At 32.6% G+C, this 27,502-nt stretch overlaps 1 protein-coding gene and 1 long non-coding RNA gene across 2 annotated transcripts in view; one reads left to right on the forward strand and one right to left on the reverse strand.

Moving 5' to 3' along the window:
* Window positions 1–27,502, forward strand: part of LOC140041172 (tRNA-queuosine alpha-mannosyltransferase-like) — a 46,231-nt gene that overhangs the window by 13,331 nt on the left and 5,398 nt on the right. The window contains exon 6 of the mRNA XM_072087597.1: window positions 21,616–21,689. Within this exon, the coding sequence (XP_071943698.1) occupies window positions 21,616–21,689 (74 nt within the window). The remainder of the gene's footprint in view (window positions 1–21,615; window positions 21,690–27,502) is intronic.
* Window positions 11,975–16,274, reverse strand: LOC140056149 (uncharacterized). Its single transcript, XR_011846726.1, has 3 exons — window positions 16,102–16,274; window positions 13,041–13,178; window positions 11,975–11,993 (listed from the first exon to the last, which is right to left on the reverse strand). It is a non-coding gene; the product is annotated as an uncharacterized lncRNA (long non-coding RNA).

A 27,502-nucleotide genomic window follows, 5' to 3' on the forward strand; every position in this document is an offset into this window, starting at 1 on the left:
CGGAAATTCGCCGATGAGACGACATCGGGCCTGTGGACCTCAGCTCATGCAGAGAGAAAGAAACTCTAGGCTAGCCTAGTTTCGGCGGCCTACATACTAGCTAGGCCTATAAATTATTTAACGCTCCTACCTTGGGTTAGCGAATTATAAAAACAACGACGCCTAGGCTAGGATATGAAAAATAAATATATATTCCATATTAAGATAAAACATGAGCAGTTTAGAGCTAGAGAGAGAGTATTATGTTTCATGTCATGTGACACAAAATCCAGGTACACGATCTTAATTACTGTTTTATCGTCGTCCAGACGGCAGCCGCCAGAGTATCGCCTTTCATGCCATGTGACCAAAAAAACTAGGTCTGTATTTATTACGGTCTTCTGTCAGCAGTCTTTTTGAGCGACCGACTGAAAACGTTCAGATTCTATATTTAGAATGAATTGTTTACGATCTTTTTTTCTTGGCATCGTTCTGGATGGACTGGACGTTCGCTATAATATGTTTATTAAGCCCCTTTCTCACAGATGTGCCTGCAATATACCGGTACAGTGCTGGCGTCGTGCCGGTATCGTTACCGGCATATACCCATTCTCATCGGACTATCGTGCCGGAAATATAACCGGTATATACCGGCTTTCTGTGAGAAAGGAGTCGGGCATATTCGGCCAATAAAAAGTCTCTGACAAAATAATTATTGAGGGCGTCCTTTATTGTTATTATTTTTGTCTAGCGATGATATGGCGGCGAATGTTAAGTTACAGATTATTATCTTCCTTTATAGCATATTTATGTAATACATGCTATGTACAGTATATTGTGCATATATTATACAGGTATAGCAATTAATTTGCCGTCATCGGCAATCTGTAAAACACCTTAGAAGGCTGTAGGCCTACAATTTACAAGGCGACGAAAGGTCAGGCACCAACAAACAAAGAGCTAATAATGGCCTAGCCTAGCGGCCTATATAGATTATGCTACAAATTTCTTCTTGTCCCCTTATTTTAAGCAGCTCTCTTATCTCATTATCCCTCCAGTTCCACATTATTATTGTTGAATAGGCGCCAAAGTGATACACTTGACTGCGCAAGGTGTCAAAGCCTCGACGGGGAACCCCGGAATATAACGGCAATACGTTCTCACAGAATGCCCGTCTGGCATTGCGGGGAATATCCCTAGAATATTACTAGGTCTAAAGCAGGTCATGTCGATGCCGGCACGGGTGCCGGCATGATGCCAAGACGACCCGTTCTCACAGAAAACCATACCGGCATGGTAATGGTATATTCCCGCAATATTCCTGGCACACAACTCTGTGAGAAAGGGGCTTTAGTTGGCCTGTTCGTTGAGGTTCACTTGTGTTGGATCGCGTGTCTCTACGTTTACATCGTGGGAAATTTATATTTATATTCGCCGTTGAGTAGGTAAAGACTTGTCTCCAAAGCAAGTAAACTCAAAGCTGAAGAGCCTGCGAAAGCAGTACAACATTGCAAAATACAATAACTCGGGGAGGGAACGAATTAATTGTCCCCATTACGATGTTTTCTGTGCTCTCACAACATCTCTATCACTAGGGCTAGGCTGTTGAAAGTGAGACGTAAAACTTCCTTTATTGCGACTTTTAATTATCGATCAAATAAATGAATGGCAATTTGGGTAAAAAAGATGAAATTTAACACGACCACCCAAGAACTTATTGTTAGCAGAAACGGGGTACTAAAAAATACGGTATAAAAAATACCGTATTTTATACCCTATTTTTATACCGTATTTTGAGCAGTTGCAGCAGAAACAGGCCCTTAGAATTATTTCAGTTTGTTTTATTTTTGCTCAGTTACTTTTGTCATTGAAACGTAGTAACATTCAATAAATATACAACATGGCATATGTTGATATTTAAGGTGCTGCAAGGTCCTAAGCATGAACTCCTAAAGATTGGTGTTCTCTTTATCACTGCCCTCTTGTAACCGTACTTTCTTTTGTTGCTATAGCAACTGATGCTTTTATTAGAACATTTAGGGGTTAAAGATGTATTGTCCCCCTGAAAAAATAATTCTTAACAAAATTTTTATTGAATATGCCATTTTAATGTAACATAATAGTTATCGACTTTGACCAAAAATTGGATTGAAAAAAAATGTATTTATCTGAAAAAAACTGTAATTTAAAGCAAAGAATGGCCAAATTGACCAGCCAGTGGGTTTTTGGTTGAATTTAACCATTTATTTAATCAATTTGTAGGTGAAAACATTTTTTTTTCTATATGGAACTGATTAACCTTTTTAAAACCACAAAATAACATATTCAAAGTCTGATTTAATTAACCTTTTTTTTTCATGTTTTTGGGGGACAATACATCTTTAATAGGTCAAACCCCTTTATGTTTTTTTTTGTTTTAGCTGAAAGTGATTTTTTACACTAATACATTCAAAGCTTTAGATTTAGATCTTAAATTTTGTTTGATACTTTCACTTTACCTTGGAAAATACATCAACATTCATCTTGTGTTTGCTTATGTCACTAATTTCTTAGATCAAAACCAATATAATAAGATATATGTAGCTACATGTACATTTTTATTTCATTTTTAATCAATTCAAAACAAGATTCAATTTAAAAACTTCAGCAAACATCATTACAAATACTCCTAAAACTACTAGAATATAATTAATTAGAATATCATTAATTAAAATATAGGAAATACTGATTTATGATTAGATATCAATTTGATTTTATTAATTAAAAAGCAATAATAATAATTCAATTCAATTCAAATTCAATTACTTTCACCTTTACCTTGGAAAATACATAAACATTCATCTTGTGTTTGTTTATGTCACTAATTTCTATAAAAACCAATATAATAAGATATATAATATGTAGGCCTACATTCATTGTAAGTTTTTATTTCATTTTTAATCATTTCAAAACGAGATTCAATTTAAGAACTTCAGCAAATATTAGATTAAAACACTACTAATTATTAATGAAAATATAGGAAATACTGATTTATGATTAGATATCAATTTGTTATTATTATATTTAAACAATAATAATGTTACTATTATGTATGTATTAGCATAGTTTTAAATAATAAAATAAGATTTTTTTACAGAATGAATTGATTAAATTATTTGGTATTACTATAATATTTAAAAATGATTAATAATAAAACATCCATTGTTACTAACTAATAAAAAATTCCCAAAAAAATAAATTACAGTTGATATGACAATATATTTTATTATTGATCTTATAAAATGTGGATTATTATTATAATAAATAATCATTTAATGATAAGGCAAAATTTTACTTAATAATTAGTTGTTTATTTTTTAATTAATTTATATCCAATATTACTTTGCAAAATTCCAAAATAAAAGATTGAATGAATGAATTATAAAGAATATAACCATTTAACACCAGATACCCTTTTAATTAAATTAGTAAAACTAAAATAAATATCAATACTAGATTTAATTCGTCACTATGACGAATTATAGGTTATATGCATTGATTTAAATAAAGATAATTGATTGATTTAAGATATATTGATTGATTGATTTTCTCAGAATCATTAGTTATTTATAATATATGACAGGATCTTGCTAACGCAAATACAATAGCCGGTATCATAATCCGATCAAAGATCTTTCTGCGTATATAATGTCATAAACCACATTTGTGTTTTTATTTAGATTTCATTATAAATCATGTGTATAATCTATACACTAAGAAATATAATTGAACAACCAATACGGATAATAAAAAAAATCTTATTTCGTTTGGTTTCCCAAGGTGAGACTCGAACTCGGTACTTGACTGCTATAGACACGAGCAAAGACCACCGAGCCATACACAACTGACTAAAAGTTATGGAAAAATTCCTCCGTGTATTTACTATGCAGTAACCACTTTGGTGCAGATAGATTATTACATACCGCATTGAATTATAATATTTTACTATGATGACATCTTTAAAAATTTAAAAAAATGATGCACTGTCAAACTACCGGTATATACTTTTAACTTTAATATATGAACTTCTTAAGGAAGAAAGTTAATGTTAAGTTTGTTATTTTGGCCTAAGAAAATGTTATAATTTGTTTGATTGTCGAAATTAATTTTGTTAAATTTAATATGCCATTAATGATGACTTAATCAACTTTTGTTCTTCTAATTTCATAATAAATCATACATATTATACATACACTTCAAGAAAATTAAATAAAAAATAGGTGTTCCCGAGCATTCTAACGATTTATATTAATTTTAAAATTTAGCATATTTTCACCATTTTGTTAACTTACACGTGCGTAGCCTGTCACTTTTGATGTGCTCGTATAACGCTGTTTTGCGTTGAAAAGTGAATAAAATATGATGATATTATTAAAGAAAGGTTATACAACAGTAATCGGACAAAAACAGTGCGCATTAACGTTTGACGCGCAGTGCGCGTGCAATAATCTGCGCACTCATGGCAATTTTTTAAACGCCTAAAATTGCCTGAAACGTACTCTAATTTCATCGAAAATAAATTCTGACAATTTTCAACATTTTAAGCGCGCGTACGCATGCGTTATATGCGCTACGCACGCAATTGTATTGCCATATGATGAAATATGACCTGAAATTTATGAGTACCAAATTTTGTTTAATTTTGATTCATGCTTGTGAAGATATGATTACAAACGTGATTTCGTTCAATCGCGCGTAGACCGCGTAATTTTTGATTGCGCACCGTGAAAACATAACCACATCGATTCCTGGCCATAAGGAATATACTCTGAAAAATTGACTTAGTTAGATGAAACTGATATCAAGATAATTGACGGACAAATAGTGCTAAGGAAAGAATAAATAAACTAGATTTAATTCGTCACTATGACGAATTATAGGTTATATGCATTGATTTAAATAAAGATAATTGATTTTTAAAATATATATTGATTGATTGATTTTCTCAGAATCTTTAATTATTTATAATATATGATAGGACCTTGCTAACGCGAACACCATAGCCGGTATCACAATCCGATCAAAGATCCATATGCGTATAATGTCATAAACCACATTTGTTGTTACATAATAATAAAGACATAAGTTAATTTTTATCTAGATTTCATTATAAATCATGTGTATAATCTATACACTAAGAAATAAATTTGAACAAACAATACGGATAATAAAAAAAAACTTATTTTGTTTCGTTTCCCAAGGTGAGACTCGATCTCGGTACTTGAATGCTATAGACACGAGCAAAGACCACCGAGCCATACACAACTGACTAAAAGTTATGGAAAGATTCCTCCGTGTATTTACTATGCAGTAACCACTTTGGTGCAGATAGATTATTACATACCGCAATGAATTATAATGTTTTACTATGATGACGTCTTTAAAAATTAAAAAAAATGATGCACTGTCAAACTATATACTTTTAACTTTAATATATGAACTTCTTAAGGAAGAAAGTTAACGTTAAGTTTGTTATTTTGGCCTAAGAAAATGTTATAATTTGTTTGATTGTCGAAATTAATTTTGTTAAATTTAATATGCCATTAATGATGACTTAATCAACTTTTGTTCTTCTAATTTCATAATAAATCATACATATGATACATACACTTCAAGAAAATTAAATAAAAAATAGGTGTTCCCGAGCATTCTAACGATATATATTAATTTTAAAATTTAGCATATTTTCACCATTTTGTTAACTTACACGTGCGTAGCCCGTCACTTTAGACGTGCTCGTATAACGCTGTTTCGCGTTGAAAAGTGAATAAAATATGATGATATTATTAAAGAAAGGTTATACAACAGTAATCGGACACAAACAGTGCGCATTAACGTTTGACGCGCAGTGCGCGTGCAAAAATCGGCGCACTCATGGCAATTTTTTAAACGCTTAAAATTGCCTGAAACGTACTCTAATTTCATCGAAAATAAATTCTGACAATTTTCAACATTTTAAGCGCGCGTACGCATGCGTTATATGCGCTACGCACGTAATTGTATTGCCATATGATGAAATGTGACCTGAAATTTATGAGTACCAAATTTTGTTTAAAAGTGATTCATGTTTGTGAAGATATGATTACAAACGTGATTTCGTTAAATCGCGCGTAGACCGCGTAATTTTTGATTGCGCATCGTGAAAACATAACCACATCGATTCCTGGCCATAAGGAATATACTCTGAAAAATTGACTTAGATAGATGAAACTGATGCCAAGATAATTCACGGACAAATAGTGCTAAGGAAAGAATAAATAAATAAATAAATAAATAAATAAATAAATAAATAAATAAAGATTTTGACAGAATCAAGAGGTTATATGCATATCATGCATATAACCTAATAAATAAACTAGATTTAATTCGTCACTATGACGAATTATAGGTTATATGCATTGATTTAAATAAAGATAATTGATTTTTAAAAGATATATTGATTGATTGATTTTGTCAGAATCTTTAATTATTTATAATATATGATAGGACCTTGCTAACGCGAACACCATAGCCGGTATCACAATCCGATCAAAGATCCATATGCGTATAATGTCATAAACCACATTTGTTGTTACATAATAATAAAGACATAAGTTAATTTTTATCTAGATTTCATTATAAATCATGTGTATAATCTATACACTAAGAAATAAATTTGAACAAACAATACGGATAATAAAAAAAAAATCTTATTTCGTTTCCCAAGGTGAGACTCGAACTCGGTACCTTGAATGCTATAGACACGAGCACAGACCATTGAGCCATACACAACTGACTAAAAGTTGGAGAAAAATTCCTCCGTGTATTTACTATGCAGTAACCACTTTGGTGCAGATAGATTATTACATACCGCAATGAATTATAATTTTTTACTATGATGACATCTTTAAAAATTTAAAAAAAATGATGCACTGTCAAACTATATACTTTTACCTTTAATATATGAACTTCTTAAGGAAGAAAGTTAATGTTAAGTTTGTTATTTTGGCCTAAGAAAATGTTATAATTTGTTTGATTGTCGAAATTAATTTTGTTAAATATAATATGCCATTAATGATGACTTAATCAACTTTTGTTCTTCTAATTTCATAATAAATCATACATATGATACATACACTTCAAGAAAATTAAATAAAAAATAGGTGTTCCCGAGCATCCTAACGATATATATTAATTTTAAAATTTAGCATATTTTCACCATTTTGTTAACTTACACGTGCGTAGCCTGTCACATTTGACGTGCTCGTATAACGCTGTTTCGCGTTGAAAAGTGAATAAAATATGATAATATTATTAAAGAAAGGTTATACAACAGTAATCGGACAAAAACAGTGCGCATTAACGTTTGACGCGCAGTGCACGTGCAAAAATCTGCGCACTCATGGCAATTTTTTAAACGCTTAAAATTGCCTGAAACGTACTCTAATTTCATCGAAAATAAATTCTGACAATTTTCAACATTTTAAGCGTGCGTACGCATGCGTTATATGCGCTACGCACGTAATTGTATTGCCATATGATGAAATATGACCTGAAATTTATGAGTACCAAATTTTGTTTAATTGTGATTCATGCTTGTGAAGATATGATTACAAACGTGATTTCGTTAAATCACGCGTAGACCGCGTAATTTTTGATTGCGCATCGTGAAAACATAACCACTTCGATTCCTGGCCATAAGGAATATACTCTGAAAAATTGACTTAGATAGATGAAACTGATGCCAAGATAATTCACGGACAAATAGTGCTAAGGAAAGAATAAATAAAGAAATAAATAAAGATTCTGACAGAATCAAGAGGTTATATGCATATCATGCATATAACCTAATAAAGAAATAAATAAAGATTCTGACAGAATCAAGAGGTTATATGCATGAATGCATGCATATAACCTAATAAATAAATAAATAAATAAAGATTTTGACAGAATCAAGAGGTTATATATGCATATCATGCATATAACCTAATAAACTAGATTTAATTCGTCACTATGACGAATTATAGGTTATATGCATTGATTTAAATAAAGATAATTGATTTTTAAAAGATATATTGATTGATTGATTTTCTCAGAATCTTTAATTATTTATAATATATGATAGGACGTGACCTTGCCTTGCTAACGCGACCACCATAGCTGGTATCACAATCCGATCAAAGATCCATATGCGTATAATGTCATAAACCACATTTGTTGTTACATAATAATAAAGACATAAGTTAATTTTTATCTAGATTTCATTATAAATCATGTGTATAATCTATACACTAAGAAATAAATTTGAACAAACAATACGGATAATAAAAAAAAAAATCTTATTTCGTTTCCCAAGGTGAGACTCGATCTCGGTACCTTGAATGCCATAGACACGAGCACAGACCATCGAGCCATACACCACTGACTAAAAGTTGTAGAAAAATTCCTCCGTGTATTTACTATGCAGTAACCAGTTTGGTGCAAATAGATTATTACATACCGCAATGAATTATAATTTTTTACTATGATGACATCTTTAAAATGTAAACAAATGATGCACTGTCAAACTATATACTTTTAACTTTAATATATGAACTTTGGAAGGAAGAAAGTTAATGTTAAGTTTGTTATTTTGGCCTAAGAAAATGTCATAATTTGTTTGATTGTCAAAATTATTTTTTTTAAATTTAATATGCAATTAATGATGACTTAATCAACTTTTGTTCTCTTAATTTGATAATAAATCATACATATGATACATATACTTCAAGAAAATGAAATAAAAATAGGTGTTCCCCTGCATTCTGACGATATATATTAATTTTAAAATTTAGCATATTTTCACCATTTTGTTAACTTATACGTGCGTAGCCAGTCACTTTTGACGTGCTCGTATAACGCAATTTTGAGTTGAAACGTGAATCAAATATGATGATATTATTAAAGAAAGATTGTAAAACAGAAATCGGGCAAAAAGAGTGCGCATTAACGTTTAACGCGCCGTGCGCGTGAAAAAATCGGCGCACTAATGGCAATTTTTTAAACGCTTAAAATTGCCTGAAACGTACTCTAATTTCATCGAAAATTAATTTTGACAATTTTGAACATTTTAAGCGCGCGTACGCAAGCGTTATATGCGCTACGCACGTAATTGTATTGCCATATGATGAAATATGACCTGAAATTTATGAGTACCAAATTTTGTTTAATTGTGATTCATGCTTGTGAAGATATGATTACAAACGTGATTTCGTAAAATCGCACGTAGACCGCGTAATTTTTGATTGCGCATCGTGAAAATATAACCACATCGATTCCTGGCCATAAGGAATATACTCTGAAAAATTGACTTAGATAGATGAAACTGATATCAAGATAATTCACGGACAAAATAGTGCTAAGGAAAGAATAAATAAATAAATAAATAAATAAATAAAGATTTTGACAGAATCAAGAGGTTTTATGCATGATAATGCATATAACCTAATAAATAAATAAAGAAATAAATAAAGATTCTGACAGAATCAAGAGGTTATATGCATGAATGCATGCATATAACCTAATTAATGATTTACTAAAGATTATAACACATCCAAGTACAGTAGTATCTTTTAATAATAATGGAATTTGATATTAATATGTAGTATTATATAGTGGCATATATTTTTAAAAATTCTGATAATACTATATTATTATTTAATAAATTATCGTAAACATAAACTTATGTACTGTATGTGATTAAATTAAGACACTGTATATTCAAATTAATTTTATTTCATCATTATGTTATTAAACCAAGGTTTTATTATTCATTTAAAATAATTAATATAACACAAAAAGTATGATAACCAAACATGATTTTTGATCTCACTGCAACTTTAATAAAATCAATATTTGCCATTTTTTATTATGAGCCAAATTAAAGTCAAATTACTAAAGTTATAATTAATTTTCTTATGGTGCTCTTTTAACCATCATCACTGTCTTCTTGAGACTGTTGTGATTATTATGGAAATGCCACCAGATGATGCCTGTACCATCATATGTACCTGGTGTAAGGTAAAGCCCATTCAGGTTTGAAGCACCACAGGTATCGTACCACCAACCACCTTTGCGTATCTCAGCACAGTTTACACTGTGCTTATCATTGTCTGTATCATGCGTTGAAAATTGGTCACCATTGTGGCGTGATGCCAAAGAATCACCTAAACAAACAAAACATATCATCTTTAGTTTACTTCATACATGCAGTTTTTTTAATACAATTGTTTTATTTAAACATGTAAAAAATTAATATATGCTATGTAAAATGATGCATACCTAATGAGTGTTTTGATTAATTTATGTTTTTTGAGATTCACATCCTGTTTTAGGGGATTTTTTATTTGTTTAAAATCAAAAAACTTTTTTTTTTTTCAAAAATAGTGTTCTTTTCTTCTTTTATTCTATAAATTATACAATATGGTTGATTTATTTTACATAAACAGTTAAGATAAAACCATATACAAGAAAAATACAAATAAACTATACTATATTACATACAACATGAAATTATGAAAATATGATAAAATTGACATTAATAAAACATTAATATTATTTTTATATTTTAACTGAAATATACTTTCAATACAAATGTACTGATTTAAAAAAAACAATGGAAGCGAAAACTAATTTCCAAAGTGTTTAGTAACTACAACATTTAAAATAATAACATTTTTAAATGTTAAATTGAAATGTTGTTGTTAAAAGTTGGAGCTAATCCATTGAACATTTTGATATCATTTTTAGAATTGTTAGTTTGATTAATTAATTTTAGTTGGTTGTGTATATACCTGTAGTAGCTTTTCTTTAATATTGGTCCAATTTCTTTCAGATTTGATATCATGTTGCCTTTTTATCTTTGGGTAGCATATTGTTAAGTTTAACCTAAATCAATTTCAAATTTCTGTTTTTCTTTTTCTATATTTTTCACATAATACATGATTTGTAAATAAAACAAGGCCATACATGGCTGCGGTCACGTGCTCAAATTTGAGTTAGTGTTTACCGACCAACCGAGTGAGCTGTAGAGTCGCGTTTGCACATGACTAAAAATTAATTAATTATTAAACACAACTGTTTTTATAGCTTATATTATACAGTACCAAAGGAAAACTTCATTATACCTGACCTACCGTAGTCAGTGCAGTGATGATGAGCTAGCGTTTTCAGTCGCTGTATTTTATGTACAAATCTTTATTTTTGCAGGTAAACCACCCACATCATCACCCTTTCCTCACTGGCATGAGCGTCGTAAAGCCAGTAGAGGATAGGCCTACGGTGCATCACATGCCCTAAATGCAGAACAAGTTTGGTGGGTAGGGTAGGAACCGACTTAAAGTATGAATTTGGCTCTAAGAAACAATTGAAAACCATTAGGCCTACTAATTAAGTTGAGTTAGATAATTTACTATTTATTGACGATTAAATCAAATTTATGACTTGCCCCGAATAGAGGTGGTTTTCGAACGAGCGTACCATCTAGTTTAAACTCAATTATATAGGTAGTCATAATTGGTTTGAAAATTCAGTTTTTAATACTCTTAAAGTGATAAATGCAACAACAACAAAAGTGCACAGTGTGTATTTTTAATGCAAGGTACAAAGGTGAGGCCTATAAAGAAAAATAATACTTTTAATTCTTTGTTTACTTGAAATGTGTTTTTTAGTGTAAAAATTGATTGAATGTACTAACCTGCCGTTCCTGTGTATCCACTGATGTTCAAAGCATAGTTAGAGTCCTCAGTATCAATACGAAAGTGAGAATATCTTGCAAACTTCATGTCATCCAAGTGGTCAGTCATCTCTATTAGAAGCTCAAAACTGCCATCAGCTGTTAAACGGTTGATTTGTTCATTACCAAGCCAGAACTCTGTGTTCACATTTTCAAAACCCTCTTTGTATTCTGCCCAATTACGGTAGAAATCAACTGATCCATCTTGTCTTCTCTGTATCACCTGATAATGAAAGGATAGTAATCTATACTCTACAGTCTTACTAAAACAGTGATGTCAAGCCCATCAACTTGAGTAAATAGAAGTAAATGAATTAGGAATCTGACCAGTAATATTACGATTAAGGTACGTCAATATTTTACAATTTAATTTTGATGTTCCTCATTTTCTACAATTTGATTACACTCATTTTACAATAATTATGCAAGTTTTTGAACATTTAGTGTGATTGTTCTTGCATTATGTTTAGAACATAGTTTTGTTGTGACCTCCAGACAACACTTCAACAAATCGCTCTGCGTGTGCGCAGGTATAGTTATGTGTGGGTCGAGAACCCTATTTCTGAAAAGTAACGTTAGTAAAAAATGTGGAAGAATCATTAATTTCTGTTGAACAAAATGATAAATCTAAAGTTATGTTTTTAATAAAGCGAAATACTGTATTATTAGGAATTGTTCATTGCAATAAGCTATTTATCCATATGCAAGTTTTAAACATTCCTAAACAACTGTTCGCTTAACTATGTTGTGTAAATGAGTAGAATGTTGATGTCATTCGTTAAAGTCTACATGCTCGTGCGAAAGCTCCTTATTTCATTCATGCCATCATCTGTAAGTCAACATCGCCCTCTATCTATTTTCAAGATGTAAGGAGTGCAGAGTGCGACGTCATATGTGAATGGAATCCCCTTTCCGTTTATTAATTATGAGAGATGCTTGTACAATGGCTTGAATATCGTAAATTTGAAAGTCCTTGTACTTCTGGAACGGATTCTATCTGAAATCATACCATTGTTCTCTATTAATTGTTTTGCTGGTGTCTCTATGGCTGGCAGTTCTTACAGTAACGTATTGTGATGTGTGTTTTAGTAATGAATTAGTAAGCTGTGGCAATGATGTTAGATTTACCTCTGATATCTTTAAATAAATTGTAAGTGTCTTTCAAGGATACAAGCAAAATTCAATTTTTTCAAGTAATAAGCTAGTGTGTTATAATGATGTTGGATTTGCTCCTTCAGATATCTTTACATAAATTGTTGCCTATACTTACTGTCCATCCTGCATCATGCCTCATGTCACAGTACACAGTAAACTCTGGTCTTCCATCACATGTATGGTGTATCACATATTCACCACTCACAGCAGAAGGATTATTTTGTAAAATCGTACTACAATCCCTCATAAAACACTCTAAAATTACAAAGTTTGAAGATCACATATTAGATATAACATTGAAATAAGCCTATACATTGAGTGAAACGTCCATTTGGTTATAAGATTAATTTTATAGTAGGTAAATACAAGTGAAAGTACTTTAAGAATATTAAAGAGAACATTTCCTATAGGCAAATTCAACAGCAACAGTCACGACCAGCAGCCAATCACTAATAATAAATGTGAACCTCCATATAAGAAATAAATTTATTTAATAATAAATTGTATACTTACTCATTTTGGAATCAGTGGCCAGAACCTGAAGAAAAAGGAAATATAAAATAATTAACATAATGACAGTATATAGATATAGAATGCCGCTATTACTGTAATTTAATCATTACAAACTAGTTTTCTTGGTGAGAGAGAGAGAGAGAGAGAGAGGAACAGAATTTTACAGTAGTTGAAATAGTGAACTTCCCATGGAGAGTGACCACATGATAATGTAGGTGCATCACATTGGCCAATTAGTGTAGATATGCTAGTTTGAAGTCACAACCAAAGACATTATTTTTGATCATACGTCCACTACACAGTCACGCATCATGCATGCGTAGAAATGTATTCTGATCGAGAATTGTTGGTTGGTTGGGTTTGGAAATAAAATAGAACTAAATAAAGTTTCTTCTTTCAAATAATTTTTTAATTTGGATGATCCAAAAGAATAAAATATTTGAATACTACAGTATCCAGAGATCCAGATGAACCTTTTTACTAAAGTTTCTTCTTTGCTCAAATCTAATATTACTTATCACTTAATATACTTATACCATGTGTAGTAGAAAACACATAATATTCAAATTATGATTGACAATATTGCTTTTTCACAGGTTTCCCATTCAAAATTATTTGGGCGTAATTATAGATGAAACACTAACATGGGGGCATTCCAAAGTATTTTTGTAATATGGACGTGACATTTTTGAGAATATAACTAGCCATATTTTAGAAATAAAAAAGAATACATAACATATATGGCCATGAATGTTAATTATGAAAGTCAAACAAATTTATAAGACTGTACAAAAAAATTATTAAAATTGTATGCGTCACAGACAGGCAATGTACATGACTTTTAAGAAGGTTTAGGTATTGTAATATTTCTCCTCATTTAAAAGAAATCTTAAAATTTGTTTTGTATCATGATGTTGCCAGATAGTTGTTTTAGATAACTGAATGTTAATTAACTCCAAATTTATTAATAAATATGATTTATATGTTGTTACAGACGGGATTTTTCCAACGTCGTGGACAGAACACTTTTGTCCAGGTTAAAAAAATTGTATAATTTTGATATTAACAAAAATAAAATTACATCAGTTTATTCTTTTATTACAAATCAGAATATTATTCAACCTTTGAAACACTGTTGAAAGTTTAGGTCAAGTGAAAATATTAAAATTCATAAAATAATATAAAATATTATTTATAAAATTAATTATTCAAAGAGTTATAAAGAGAAGCAATAATTGTTAAATTCATTTGTTTAATTCATTTATTTTAAAAAACATCATTAATTTAAAAGTTAGGTTTCGTATAAACAAATCTTCAAGCTATTAACACATTTAAGGCGATTCTTTAAAAATTGACGTTGGCATTTGACGTCTGAATTTCTTAGTGGATCCAAGTTGCACCTGAATTTTTCTTCTATCCTTGCTTGAATTTAATATTATTTCTATTTAGTATCTGATTTATAAAGGTTTATGGTTGCAAATTTACAAAGAATGAAATCTACAAAGTGAAAAAAAATACAAGTTTAAATCTATTGCAATTTAATATCCTTAAGAACAGTTGAAAATTAAGTTTTGAAAATACAGATTTTGCAATCATTACTTCAATAAACACTAAATGAGGAAAAAACCCAACCAAAATTTCTCAGAAGTGACAATTATAATTTTTTAAATGAAAATTATGTATGAATATGAAATTAATAAACAAATAATTGTAATAAAATATTTGATTATGAATAAACCCCCTTTTCTTGAAGTGCCCTTTCAAACTAGACTAGGCATAGCCGATATGACAATTTCTTGGCTATTCTGTATAGCCAGCAGGCAAATTGTACTTTTCTTACTACTAAGTCCTAGGAAAATTTGTCTAGTTTATAAATATTAGTATGTTAAAATATTAAAAATAGAAATATATTAATAACATTTAAATTTTGTCTTAACTAAAAGAAGACACATAGATTGTATTTACCTATGTATACAGTACCAGTAATAAATGTAATCTTTATGTTAAATTTACTTCAAATGATTTATATACAATTAAAAAGAAATATCATATCTATACACGTAACCATACATATGAGGTATCAAAGTGACTGCAATTGAACCTTTTTTTAAACTATAACATTTAAAAAATCCCCACCTGCACCTTTTTCCTGTCATTGTTGTTTTTAATGAACTACAATATGGGTTACAGGTAAACAAGCTTTGCTCTTATGGTCATCCATACTAGCATTTGTTTTTTATCCCTCATGATATTTAAATGGTAAAATAAATTTATACTTGACTCTCTTTTTATATTGATAGAGATATTTTTTTATTTTATATATGTATTTAATTTATATTTGGAATTAAGTGATTCTTCATAATATTTTTGTTTATTACTTTTATATACTAAATAAATTTTGAGGAGGTCCAACCATGTTTACATTACTTCACTCTGTAAATTTAATTGCTATGGCGTTGCTTAATCTGTATACAATTTGTTTTAAATTCTAGCTATCAATTTAAAACAGAACCCGAGATACAATAGATCACCAAAGTAAGAAAACACCTTCAGGAGCCAAAACAATTCCTACTAATAGGCGTTTCCCCGAAACCAAGTTTTGTTGAATACACTACATAAGTTGTTCATTCCATCAGTACACTAAATCAGAAAATTTAACTCACCCTTTCGATGTAACAAAACTCTGGCTTTTGAATTACGTTGTTTTCAACTGATGCTTCTTCCAGTATTTGCTTACTGATTTGACAAACACGATCTTTCTGGTTATAGTTGACCGACAAGCAATCAGATTTGTGGGAACATTCCAGCAAACAATTTACACGGCTTATATTCTTCAATTCGTAACTCCAACCCTCAAGAGCCTGTCCCTGGATAACTGTATAGAATGAATTGGTCGAAAGAACGACAATAGGCAGGAGATTAAGAACGACAACCAAAGTTGCAAACGTATGCATTGCGACGTTTTGGAAATACGTATTGACAAAATAAACTGTATGATGTGCCTTCAAATGCAACTTGTCGTACACCTTATTTGTGGTAATAAGGAACTACTGTACGTTTTCATCTTCTGATGTGCGTATTATAGATGTTCCATCCAAGTATAATACAATAGAACTTTGTCTGCACCAATCAAAAACGTGTTAGTAATAATAAGTTATACTGTAACTATGTATGAACAAATTTCTAATAGCCTATAAAATCGAACCATCAAATTCATGGAGTTTTTGAATTATATATTAATATAAATTGAAATTACTATGTAGCTGGATTATAACATTCTATGATCAATGTTCTGTTGTTTTTTTTTAACAAATTCAGTGTTTTGGTTCAAGTATCTCTATTTTTAAATCTTATTATGCATCTAAGTCTAATTGAATTTATTTTCATTATTTAAAACACGTTCTCTGCATGTAGAATAATAGAAGCTGCATTATTGTAAATTTAGTATCGTGTTTGTTGACAGTTGACATAAATTAATTTTCCATATGTTGTTTTCACATTGCTACTACAACATTACTTTTTAGTAATTGTTGTTGATGCAACGATATATAATAAACAACTACTAATATAATGTAAAATAGTTGTATAATTTATTTCCAAGTGAATAATATATTAAGATTCAAATCGATGAACAATAGATAAGATTGCAACAAGCTAGTAATGATGTGTAGCAGATATTAGGATGAATGTGTTTAAACTTTAGAAGCATGTGATTTAATAGTTTCACTAGTCACATTCTATTATGACCAATAGGAATTAAGAATGTCATTGGTGTGCTTGCCTTATGCATAAGGAGTGACCACATTCTTTCATGTAGACTAGTGGACTGTGGTTAATTAATATTTATTGCTTTACTAAGAAAAGTTGGTAACTATCTAATGAAAAAAAAAAAAACAAATTAAGTTAAGGAACAAACTGTACAAATGAAATCTGTCTGCCAGACTTAGTAATTCTGACAGGGTCAGTAGCAATGCTCTTAATGTTATATGCTTATTTTGAATCGGCATTTATATATTATATATGCCATCTAGAACACTAGTTACAGATTAAATTTTTATATTATATAAGGTTATGTTTTGCGGCGTGCATGAGGTAGAAACATGAGCAAGAATACTTGCCACCCGTTTAAAAATCATTTTTGAAATGGTGCATGTGAATGCACATGCTGCTGACCACTTGCTGTCTTCACATCTAAATGACCGGATTGTGACGTAGTAAAATGGTTCGTGAATTACTAAACGCAGCATTCAGTATTTGTAAAGAAATTGATTTAAACACAAATTTTTCATAAAAATGTGCCATTCTAACATGGCTTAAATGAATAAAGGAGAAATAAAAGGTGCCCAAGCTCAAACAGATTATCGGACTTGCAGTTTAGGAGGAGATACAGGAACAAACTTTGGCTTAGTGCTATTATAATATGATGATCAACGAACAAAACATCTTAAACAGCCCCTTTGCTCAAGATTACATATCCAACCTTTCCAGAACTTGGAACCATCCCTTACCTTCATATCACTTTCAACACCCACCAAAAATCATTTCCGTACCCCTGTGTTGAACTATAGTATATATTTGAATAGCTTTAAAAAAAAAGTGACCAATAAAGAAATCTGATGTAATAATAAAACTAGCGTTAAATTTGTCTGTTATAAGACAACATTTAATGTACCCTATCTAAAAAAAAAACTGGTAAAAATACTTTTATTGCAACTTTTGGGTTGAATTATACAAAAATATATACTTAGACTTAAATGAAAAAAATATATCAAATCCATCAACGATATAAATCAAAAAAACACAAAAACATCGAACAACAGACAAAATGAAGTCAAGTCAGGGAACGAAGCGACTGTGCAGGGATATATAAATATGCTTACCACTTGTGAAAGAGACCAAAGTTTACAATAAAATTTTTTGATCGTTCCGTTTTTATTTTTGGAATGCAAAATTCTTTAACTTGTCTTAAATTGTATCTAGATTTAGGCGCTTTTGGAAGAAGGTGATGAAGTCTATGGGAAGGGTTTTTAAGTTTCTGATAGTAATCCTTGCACAGTCTAGTTCGACGTTCACATAGCACAGGCACATTACATTGAGCCATTGCTTTGTTGTAACTGAGCTCTGGGAACGTGATTCTAAGCGCCCTTCGTTGGATACTTTCCAGTTGGTCAGACTGCAATTTAGTTAAGCACGTTCCCCAAACGGGGACGGCGTATTCTAGTACAGGTCTGATAACACAACAATAGAAATAGCATAAGTCTTGGGCGTCTAGACCGGACCGGCGCAATTGTTTAAGGAAATATAACCGTGAGTTTGATTTAGCTATCAAAGAATCAATATGGGGTTGCCATGATAAATTGTCACATATAATAATTCCAAGGAGCTTAGTACGGCAAACCTGGTTAACACTACATTTATTAATAATTAGAAGATTAAATATCGACTTGTTTTTCTTACAACTCACAATTAATTCACATGTTTTTTTAGCATTGAGGGTCATATGGTTAAGCCGAGTCCATGCAAGGGCCGAGTTAGCTATATTTTGCAAGTTACTATTGGACAGTTTAGACACCCTTTCGAAAACAGTAGTATCATCCATAAATTTAACACATGGTTTACCATTTAAAAGGTCATTGATAAAAATAATAAACATAATAGGGCCAATCCACGACCCCTGGGGTATGCCTCCGTTTGGCGATAGCCATTCAGAAAGACTATCACCAATTTTAACACGTTGTTGTCGGTTATACAGGAAGGCATTAACCCATCGGATCAGGTGACTATCAACCCCCAGCGCAATGAGTTTGTTTAAGAGAATTTTGTGGTCGATCAAATCGTAGGCCTTTTTAAAATCCAATAATAAAACTCTAACCTCTTCGCCCGCATCAGTGGCAAGGAAACAAACACTAAGGAATTCAATTAAGGCGTCAACCGTAGAAACACCTTTACAACAACCAAATTGGTTTAGGTTAATCTTATCCTTAACTTGGTGCCAGATCATTTCACCCACTAGGCTCTCAATTACCTTTGCCATTATAGGAGTTAAAGCTATTGGGCGGAGATCACTTTCGACCAACTTTGGGGGAAACACTTTTGGGATTGGGACAATATTGGCTCGTTTCCATTCTTGGGGAACCCATCCGTTTCTAACACTTGAGTTAGCAATAGCACATAAAGGACCACTAAGAATCTCAGCACCCTCTTTAAACACCCAGGGGGGAAGGTCATCTGGACCAGGGGCTTTATTACATTTAATTTAATTAAGTTTAATCCTGACAGTTTCCAGCTCTATGATAAGGTGACTAGGGATTTCATCAATATCTGATAGTGGATCTAGGGGAGGGAGGGGTTTAAATTCCGTGGTCAATGAGGCAAAAAATTGATTAATTTTATTTGAAAGCAAGGTGTTATTGCCGTTACACAGCAAATTTGACATTCCTACAAGTGCATGATTTTCTTTGCATCCTAGATTGAGAAACCTTTTGGTGTGTTTCCACCAGGATCGGGAATCCGAATTCAAGAGCTTAGCTACATTGTTTTTGTAAAAAGATTTACGTAGGGATTTTGACATCCGGTTAACTTTGTTTCTCAGTGAGCGGAACAACTCAATAAGATTTCCTTCCTTAAAAGCAATTTGACGTTTACCAATAAGATTCTTATATTTGGAAGTAACCCAGGGTTTATCCATCACATACTGTGTTAAGGGAACAAGGGGAAAATGATGGTTAAATAAAGATTGTAACTTATCATTAAAAAACTTAAATTGACTATAACAATCATTTAACTTATACATATCATGCCATCTAATACTACAAATGTCCTCAAAAAACAAAAGTTTATTGTTCTGTTTAAACAACCTCTTAAGGCTCTTGTTAGTGTAGTAGTGATCAAGTTTCACATTTGCGACCGGCTTGCAGATAACTACCCTATGGTCCGAAAGGCCAAGAGGAGGCTCGGTGATAGGGGCCAAATAAAACTCTCCCAATGACGTATAAAACAAATCGAGAATCGCTTCCTTTCTTGTGGGTATTTTAACTAGTTGCTTTAGCGGGAACTTTACCAATTTATAGTCCTTCATGCGGTTAAAATCACCAGTAATCACGATGCCGGTTTCCGGGTGCTTTGAGCACACATAATCAAGACTGTGAATAATATGGTTGCACATTTCTAAATCATTTGAATTTGGAGGGTGGTAGATCAATCCTATGGTTATATTCGCGATTTTGCGTGGCAAGCGTTTGGGACGAATGGTTATCCATATACTCTCGAATGCTTCATCCTTAATTTCTGACCAAACTTTATAAGGAATTGAGTCTTTCACATATACGACTACTCCTCCGCCTCTTCTATCGCCTGGTCTATCTGATCTAATAAGAGAGTAGCCTTCAATTTCCACAATCGTATTTAAAATAAATGGTTTGAGGTGAGTTTCCGTAATTGTAATGATGTCGTAGGCAGATTGTTTAACTCTATGGACAAGTTCGTCCATTTTGTTTGGTAGCGATAGAGCATTAGTACTAAAAAACGAAGGAAAATTCCACCCAGTATATTGTTGAGCGAGATGAACAAGGTTGTTAGGGTTACATCCTCTGGAACCTTTTCCACACTGCCTATGGTTATGTCTTGAGGATATCCTAACTGGTATTACCCTCTGTTTGAATCTACCTCCACGACAACCGCGATGGTGGGTGGCTAGAATTCCCAGCTCTTTAAGAGAAACGAATACATCCTTGCTTAGTTTAGCGTCGGAATACTTATAGCCTGCGATACGCTCTCTACTGAAACACATTGTTATGCAAATGAGGATCACTGGAATGTTCCGTCAGGACAAGCTTCTCCACCACTGCAACGTTTCCGGCGAATCCGAGATGTTATATGTACCAACAATGGGCCTAGCTTTAGTACAGTTCCAACTTGACAATTTTAAGACAGCACAAACAAAGTTTCACCAAACAAATCTTATCACCACAAACAGACAGTTAAATGCAAACAGAATATCCACACCAAACATCAAATAAGAAAACAAAAAAGCATGAAAATAAGTATTTTCTTCGCTGCCAGATAGGGCGCGTCTGTACCGGATTACGTCCGTTGATAAATAAATATCTAGTGAGTTTACTGGTGCAATTATTAAATAAAGAAATTAAATTTAATTTTGTTCTTTATTGTTCTTTTAGGCTTGAAGCTGTTCATTGTGGGTGTCTTCCTTTGTGTCCTAATAACCAGCTGGTTTATCCTGAAATATTTCCTAGTAAGTTTAGAGTTCTCAACTTGCTATAATTGTTTTCAGTAGTTTGGATAAAAAAATTCTGTAGTAATTACAAAATAGTTGTCATGTTTGTTTCAGAGCATCTATATATAAATTATGGTTAATTCTGACATAGGCGAGCACAATGCAAAAACTTCAGTACAAATCTCCGCCTTGGATACCTACCTTATCTATCCGAGATGTACCGCGAAACGTAGATTTGATAACATTAGTAGTCCAGGAGTATTAGACTTTGAGGTAGAAATAAATATGCTAAAGCTGAATTTTTCAGGATAGGTTCCTAATGTTGTCTGAAACAACATACTAAAAGTCCCCGGGTTTCCCCGTTGTGCTTCAACCCGATTGGGCCATTTTTCAAAATGGCGGCCATCTTAAAATTATTTACCATATGCTGACAACCAGTAGGTGTAAGTAAACAATCTTGGTGTCAAAATACTCAGAAGACCCATATTTATATTCACTGTAATGAAAAAGTTTAACAAAAAATGGTCAGAAATGCCTATTTTGACCTTTGACCCTAAATTTGGATTATCTCAATATCTCATCAATGACTGGCCGTAGAGACTTCAAAGTTGTCCCAAATTATTCAGAATGCCCAACTTTCTATTCACTTTAATGACAGAAAAATACCAAATTCCTTTAGAAACCTTCTATTTTGACCTTTGAACTATTGACCTAGACACATTTTAATTTTATAGACATCTTGGTGATCGATAGGAGTACACAAGCGAAATTGCTGTCAAAATACTCAGAAGACCCATATTTATATTCATTATAATGGAAAAGTTTTTAAAAAAATGACCGGAAATGCATGTTTTGAACTTTGACCCTAAATTTGGATTATCTCAATATCTCATCAACGACTGGCCGTAGAGACTTCAAAGTTGTCCCAAATTATTCGGAATGCCCAACTTTCTATTCACTTTAATGAAAGAAAAATATCAAATTCCTTTAGAAACCTTCTATTTTGACCTTTGAACCCTTGATCTGGTCATATTTTATACCAAAATTGTATAGAAATCTTGGTGATCGATAGGAATACATAAGGGAATTTGGTGTCAAAATACTCCAAAACACCCATGTTTCTGTTTACTCTTATAGAAATAATGTACTAAATTGAAAGTGTTTTGACCTTTGACCTTAATCATTACATTTTAATGAGAATTAGTCTTATTTCGTGCCTAGCTTACCTGTATAAACCGACAATAGCCCGTGCTCTCCAGAGGGAGGGCTTAGATGCAAAAAGTTAAATTTAAGTTGACATAAAGACAGACAGAATCTAACAATTCATCAGTATGGCCGTTGCCATGAGAGGTAAAATTCATTCCAAATTGCTCCGATGCTAAACAGAAAAACCAAGCCCCAATTTTAAACTATATATATGATACATTTTACTATCTGTTTGGGCTTTAGCCTGTTTTCACTTCTTTTATTAATTAGTAACCAAACAAATTTTATTATTTATTTATTCTTGAAATATTAAGGTTAGAAATTAGTCCTCCAAAAAATGCCACGCTCTTTTCTATATGGCTAATGTCCATGTTTAAACTAAAGTTTCATATTGTATTTTATTATTTAGGTGATTTGTCAAATGACACATTGTGACCCTTTGATACCTGAAATTATGGCCTCATATCTATATTGATGAATATTATTATTCGTCCATCGGACATTTTTTCTAGGCTGTTTCAGATAAATTTTACATCTCATGGCATGATGAATGGTATGATATGTCCATCATGCTATTTGGGACTTAAATTATTAAATTATAATGTAGTGATTAAAGTCAAAGGTTTTGGAATATTTTGACAACAAATTCGCTTATGTATTCCTATCGATCACCAAGATTTCTATATAATTATGATATAAAATATTGTATTGGCCAGATCAATAGTTCAAATGGCAAAATAGGTGGTTTCTAAAGGCTTTTAGTATTTTTCTTTAACTACAGTGAATAGAGAGTTGGGCACACTGCTTAATTTAGGCCAGCAGTTGATGCGGTATTGATATAACCCAAATTTAGGATCAAAGTTATAAATTTTGAAACCAATTTCGTATCCTATCGATCACCAAGATGTCTATAAAAATAAATATGCCTACGTCAATAGTTCAAAGGTCAAAATAGAAGGTTTCTAAAGGTTTTTGGTATTTTTCTTTCATTAAAGTAAATAGAAAGTTGGGAATTCCGAATAATTTGGGAAAACTTTGAAGTATCTACGGCCAGTCGTTGATGAGATATTGAGATAATCCAAATTTAGGGTCAAAGTTCAAAACATGCATTTCCTGTCATTTTTTAAAAAACTTTTCCATTATAATGAATATAAATATGGGTCTTCTGAGTATTTTGACACCAATTTCGCTTATGTATTCCTATCGATCACCAAGATGTCTATAAAATTAAAAATATGCTTAGGTCAATAGTTCAAAGGTCAGAATAGAAGGTTTCTAAAAGAATTTAGTATTTTTCTTTCATTAGAGTGAATAGAAAGTTGGGCAATCTGAATAATTTGGGACAATTTTGAACTCTCTACGGCCAGTCGTTGATGAGATATTGAGATAATCCAAATGTATGGTCAAAGGTCAAAACAGGCATTTCCAGTCGTTTTTTTTAAAACTTCTCCATTACAGTGAATATAAATATTGGTCTTCTGAGTATTTTGACACCAAAATTGTTTACTTACATCTACTGGTTGTCAAAATATGGTAAATAATGTTAAGATGGCCGCCATTTTGAAAAATGGCCCAATCAGGTTGAAGCACAAGAGGGAAACCCGGGGACTTTTAGTATGTTGTTCCAGACAACATTGGGGACCTATCCTGAAAAATTCAGCTTTAGCATATTTATTTCTACCTTTGGCCCTTTTTTTGTCTAATACTCCTGGACTATAGTGTTCACGCCGACGCTATTGTTCCATATTTTTATCTTAGGAAGATATTATAAAGGGTTTTTTAACAACATTTATGATTTCAACATTAGATTTTCCTCTCAATTTCAATCATTACGCGGACCAGGCTACGTTAGCGTTACGGTTAGGCAATTTGGTTTTGACAAGCAATTACTGTCAGTGCTTTGTAAGTTATTGTGATTTTATTGCCCTGGAGTGTCATTTGAGCCACAAGTTCTAACTACAAGTCCTGCCCACTGGAGGTTGGTCTAACCTGAGATGATTCGCATGGAAGAGCTTGAGTCCGTTCTCTTAAGTTTGGCCTCGATGACCTTTGCGCAGGCTACCTAGAATTCTCATGGGCCATTAAATATTCAGTTTCAACTTTTAGATTTTATGTGGTTTGAGACTTTGTTGAGCATTTTTAAAAATGTGTATAGGCCTACTACAGTACATAATATTAATATTTAATCAAAGATAAGAACAATAATGCAATATACATTAAGATATAAATGATGTAAAATAAACCATAAAGATTAATACAATAAACTACAAATAGCCAATTTTTAAGTTTTAATGGAAAAAAATGATTGACCTATGAAAGAACCCTAAAATAAACATATAAACAAAAATAAACGCCAAGTGATGATAACCAATTTAAATTAATACACATTCAAAAGTTTTATCATCATGTAAATAATTATCTTAAATTAAAAATGAAAGATATATTTAGGTTAACAAATTGAATATAATATGTTTCCTTTTTTCTTATCACTCTTGAAAAGTAATGTTATCTGTTATCTGCCAGAGTCACATGTTCTGACCCTTTCCTTCATTTGTTTAGCTCTGTTGATGAATACTCTGATACTTTTTTTCGTAAAATGCTACAAATAAGTGTGTATGTTTTTTACCCTGCCACTGTTTTAGTACAACACAATTTTGTGTAACCTGCCACTGTTTTGTATCCCTGCCACAGTTTTTGTATCCCTGCAATCTTATTTTTTTCCAGAAACTTTGTATACAACACAAGTTTTTGTATCCTAGATCACTGTTTTGTACCCTGACACCGTTTTTGTTCCCTGCTACTGTTTTTGTACCCTGCCACCGTTTTTGTACCCTGCTACTGTTTTTGTACCATGCCCCAGTTTTTGTACCCAGCTGCCATCGTGTTTGTACCCTGCCACTGTTTTTGTACCCTGCCACTGTTTTTATACCCTGCCACCGTTTTTGTACCCTGCGACTGTTTTTGTACCCTGCCACCGTTTTTTTATCCTGCCACCGTTTTTGTATCCCTGCCACCGTTTTTGTACCACTGTCATCGTCTTTTTTCCCAGACACTTTGTATACAACACAAGTTTTTGTACCATAGACCACTGCTTGTCATACCCTGTCTCTGTTTTTGTACCCTGATACCGTTTTTGTACCATGTCACCGTTTTTGTACCCTGCCACTATTTTTGTACCTTGCCACTGTTTTTGTACCCATCTGCCATCGTTTTTGTACCCTGCCACCGTTTTTGTACCCAGCTGCCATCGATTTTGTACTGCCACCGTTTTTGTACCCTGCCACTTTTTTGTACCCTGCCACCGTTTTTGTACCCTGCTACTGTTTTTGTACCATGCCCCAGTTTTTGTACCCAGCTGCCATCGTGTTTGTACCCTGCCACTGTTTTTGTACCCTGCCACTGTTTTTATACCCTGCCACCGTTTTTGTACCCTGCGACTGTTTTTGTACCCTGCCACAGTTTTTTTATCCTGCCACCGTTTTTGTATCCCTGCCACCGTTTTTGTACCACTGTCATCGTCTTTTTTCCCAGACACTTTGTATACAACACACGTTTTTGTACCATAGACCACTGCTTGTCATACCCTGTCTCTGTTTTTGTACCCTGATACTGTTTTTGTACCATGTCACCGTTTTTGTACCCTGCCACTATTTTTGTACCTTGCCACTGTTTTTGTACCCATCTGCCATCGTTTTTGTACCCTGCCACCGTTTTTGTACCCAGCTGCCATCGATTTTGTACTGCCACCGTTTTTGTACCCTGCCACTTTTTTGTACCCTGCCACCGTTTTTGTACCCTGCCACTGTTTATGTACCCTGCGACTGTTTTTGTACCCAGCTGCCATCGTTTTTGTACCCTGCCATCGTTTTTGTACCCTGCCACCGTTTTTGTACCCTGCCACCGTTTTTGTACCCTGCCACCGTTTTTGTACCCTGCCACCGTTTTTGTATCCTGCCACCGTTTTTGTACCCTGCCACTGTTTTTGTACCGAGCTGCTATCGTTTTTATACCCTGCCACCGTTTTTGTACCCTCCACTGTTTTTGTACCCTGCTCATTTTTTGTACCCAACTGCCATCAATGTTGTACCCTGCCACTGTTTTTGTACCCTGCCACTTTTTTTGTACCCAGCTGCCATCGTTTTTGTACCCTGCCACCGTTTGTACCCTTCCACCAGGGCCTTCCAGCCTTTTAAACACTGCCTGACATACAAAGATATTTTAAGTCATTTTGTGAAAGATATACTTTCCCATTAAATTAAATAATTAATGGAATATCACAACCACTAAGTATTTATTCCTGTATAAGGTCAGCAATCAGATTTCCCGCGAACTATTGTATAAAATTAGTGACGCTGTTTTTGTACACTGCCACCGTTTTTGTACCCTGCCACCGTTTTTGTACCCTGCCACTGTTTTTGTACCCAGCTGCCATCGTTTTTGTACTCTGCCATCGTTTTTGTACCCTGCCACCGTTTTTGTACCCTGCCACCGTTTTTGTACCCTCCACTGTTTTTGTACCCTGCTCATTTTTTTGTACCCAACTGCCATCGATGTTGTACCCTGCCACTGTTTTTGTACCCTGCCACTGTTTTTGTACCCTGCCACTTTTTTTGTACCCAGCTGCC

Source organism: Antedon mediterranea, chromosome 1 (genome assembly GCF_964355755.1).
Source record: "Antedon mediterranea chromosome 1, ecAntMedi1.1, whole genome shotgun sequence".
In the NCBI taxonomy this organism is placed as follows: Eukaryota; Metazoa; Echinodermata; class Crinoidea; order Comatulida; family Antedonidae; genus Antedon; species Antedon mediterranea.